Below are 1,811 nucleotides of genomic sequence, written 5' to 3' on the forward strand. Positions count from 1 at the left end.
GACAGCATGCACTCCCTGGGCTGCTTCCGGGACCGCAACAAGCTGCTGCAGGACCTGCTGTCCGAGGAGTGCGTCCCGTGCGGGTCCCCTGGGGGCGCAGGGGCCCAGGGGCTGGGATGCACGGCCCCTGGCCTCGCCTGTGGTCACCAACCCCTCTGGTCCCCGCCGCCCCTGCAGGCAGAACCAGGAGAAGATGATCTATTTCCTCCTCCTGGACCGGAAAGAGAGGTACCCGAGCCATGAGGACGAGGACCTGCCCCCCAGGAACGAAATAGGTACGAGGCCCCGGGAGGCCCTGCGCCGCCTGCCAGGCCCCGGGCTGCCTGGCCCTGACCCCCGTCTGCTCGCAGACCCTCCCCGGAAGCGCGTGGACTCTCCGATGCTGAACCGGCACGGCAAGCGGCGGCCAGAACGCAAGTCCATGGAGGTGCTCAGCGTGACGGACGGCGGCTCGCCGGTGCCCGCTCGGCGGGCCATCGAGATGGCCCAGCACGGCCAGAGGTGCGTGCCTTCCGGGCGCTGCCGGTGCCCTGCCTCCCGTGCCCTGGCCCGGTCAGCACTGGCCCCACTGCGGGCCGTGCTGGGCCTGGCCTCACTCGCCTGTGTCTCCCTGGCCCCAGGGCGAGGCTGGGCTGTGCTGGGCCGCCCCGGGCTCAGCTGGGCAAGGCTTGGCTTTGTTGGCCTGGGCTAAGCTGGGCCGTCCTGGACAAGACTCGGTTGAGCTGGGCTGGAGATCAGACTGGGCTGGGCTAAGCTGAGGTGGGCTGGACTGGATGGGACCGATCTGAGTTGGGGTGAACTGGACTAGATTGGACTCGGCTGAGCTGGACTGGGCTGAACTGGATGGGGCTGAGTTGAGCTGGACTGGACTGGACTGGGCTGAACTGGACTGGACTGGGCCGAACTGTAGTGAACTGGGCTTAACTGAACTGGACTGGACTGGGCTGAGCTGGACTGGGTTGGGCTGAGCTGGGCTGAACTGGAATGAACCAGGCTTAGCTAGACTGAACTGGACTGCACTGGGCTGAGGTGAACTGGACTGGACAGGGCTGATCTGAGTTGGACTGAACTGGAGTGGACTGGGCTGAGGTGAGCTGGGTTGGGCCTTGCTTTGTTGGCCTAGGCTGAACTGGGTTGAGCTGGGCTGAGCTGGGCTAGGCTGAGGTGAGGTGGTCTGTCTGGGTCACCTATAGCTGTGCAGGAGGTAGGAGTATGGAATTCTGGGGGCGACGAGCAGATTTGGGCTGTCCCCAACAGACCGCCCTGGAGGAGGGCGTGGCTTCCTGGCCCCCGGCTGCATTGGTGCTGGCTGGGCGAGGTCCTCGGCAAGTCGTCACCCTGGCGCCGAAGGTGGCTTGTTGGGGTTGAGGCCCACTGTTCCTGCCCAGGCAGGTGCTCAGCCACCTGGGGCCTGGGGAGCCCTGGCCTCTGATCAGCTGGGTGCCGGATGCTTGGGCTGGCCAGGCCTCTGGAGGGATTTGCCAGCAAATGGGACCCACAGGGCGGTCGGGCCACCACCGAGGTTACACTGGGCTGGTGGTCCTGGGCCCTCCCCAGAGACCTGGGCTGGCACAGCCTCTGGCCGGGGGTCCTGGCCCTCCGGAGCCGCCTTTCGGGTCTCCAGATAGCGTGGCCCACCGCCCGTGGGCTCTGGCGCTGGGGCGGAGCAGGAAGAAGGGCCCCTGCTGGCCACGCTCCTGCCCCGGCCGTGCCCGATGTCCTGCTCCTTGTGGGTGCCCCTCTGCCCAGCCAGCCTTCCCACACCTGGCCCCTGGCCTCCCGTCTGACCCCTGCAGGGCTGGCCGAGTGCT

The 1,811-nt window shown here is 67.4% G+C and overlaps 1 protein-coding gene across 1 annotated transcript; it reads left to right on the forward strand.

The window, feature by feature from the left end:
- Window positions 1–6: 6 nt before the first annotated feature.
- Window positions 7–1,466, forward strand: LOC105311010 (serine/threonine-protein kinase BRSK2-like). Its single transcript, XM_011387071.2, has 3 exons — window positions 7–68; window positions 178–275; window positions 351–1,466. Exons 1-3 carry the CDS (start codon window positions 7–9, stop codon window positions 689–691), a joined length of 501 nt encoding a protein of 166 aa, XP_011385373.2. The 3' UTR covers window positions 692–1,466.
- Window positions 1,467–1,811: the final 345 nt, after the last annotated feature.

The sequence above is a fragment of the Pteropus vampyrus genome, unplaced genomic scaffold, assembly GCF_000151845.1.
Source record: "Pteropus vampyrus isolate Shadow unplaced genomic scaffold, Pvam_2.0 Scaffold21151, whole genome shotgun sequence".
Taxonomy (NCBI): Eukaryota; Metazoa; Chordata; class Mammalia; order Chiroptera; family Pteropodidae; genus Pteropus; species Pteropus vampyrus.

What these genes read in the sequence shown, in the direction of transcription:
- LOC105311010 (XM_011387071.2), top strand. Translation starts at nt 7, where the DNA reads ATGCACTCCCTGGGCTGCTTCCGGGACCGCAACAAGCTGCTGCAGGAC. An exon ending in CAGGACCTGCTGTCCGAGGA is followed by an intron (nt 69 to 177) that starts GTGCGTCCCGTG and finishes CCGCCCCTGCAG; the next exon opens with GCAGAACCAGGAGAAGATGA. An exon ending in GCCCCCCAGGAACGAAATAG is followed by an intron (nt 276 to 350) that starts GTACGAGGCCCC and finishes GTCTGCTCGCAG; the next exon opens with ACCCTCCCCGGAAGCGCGTG.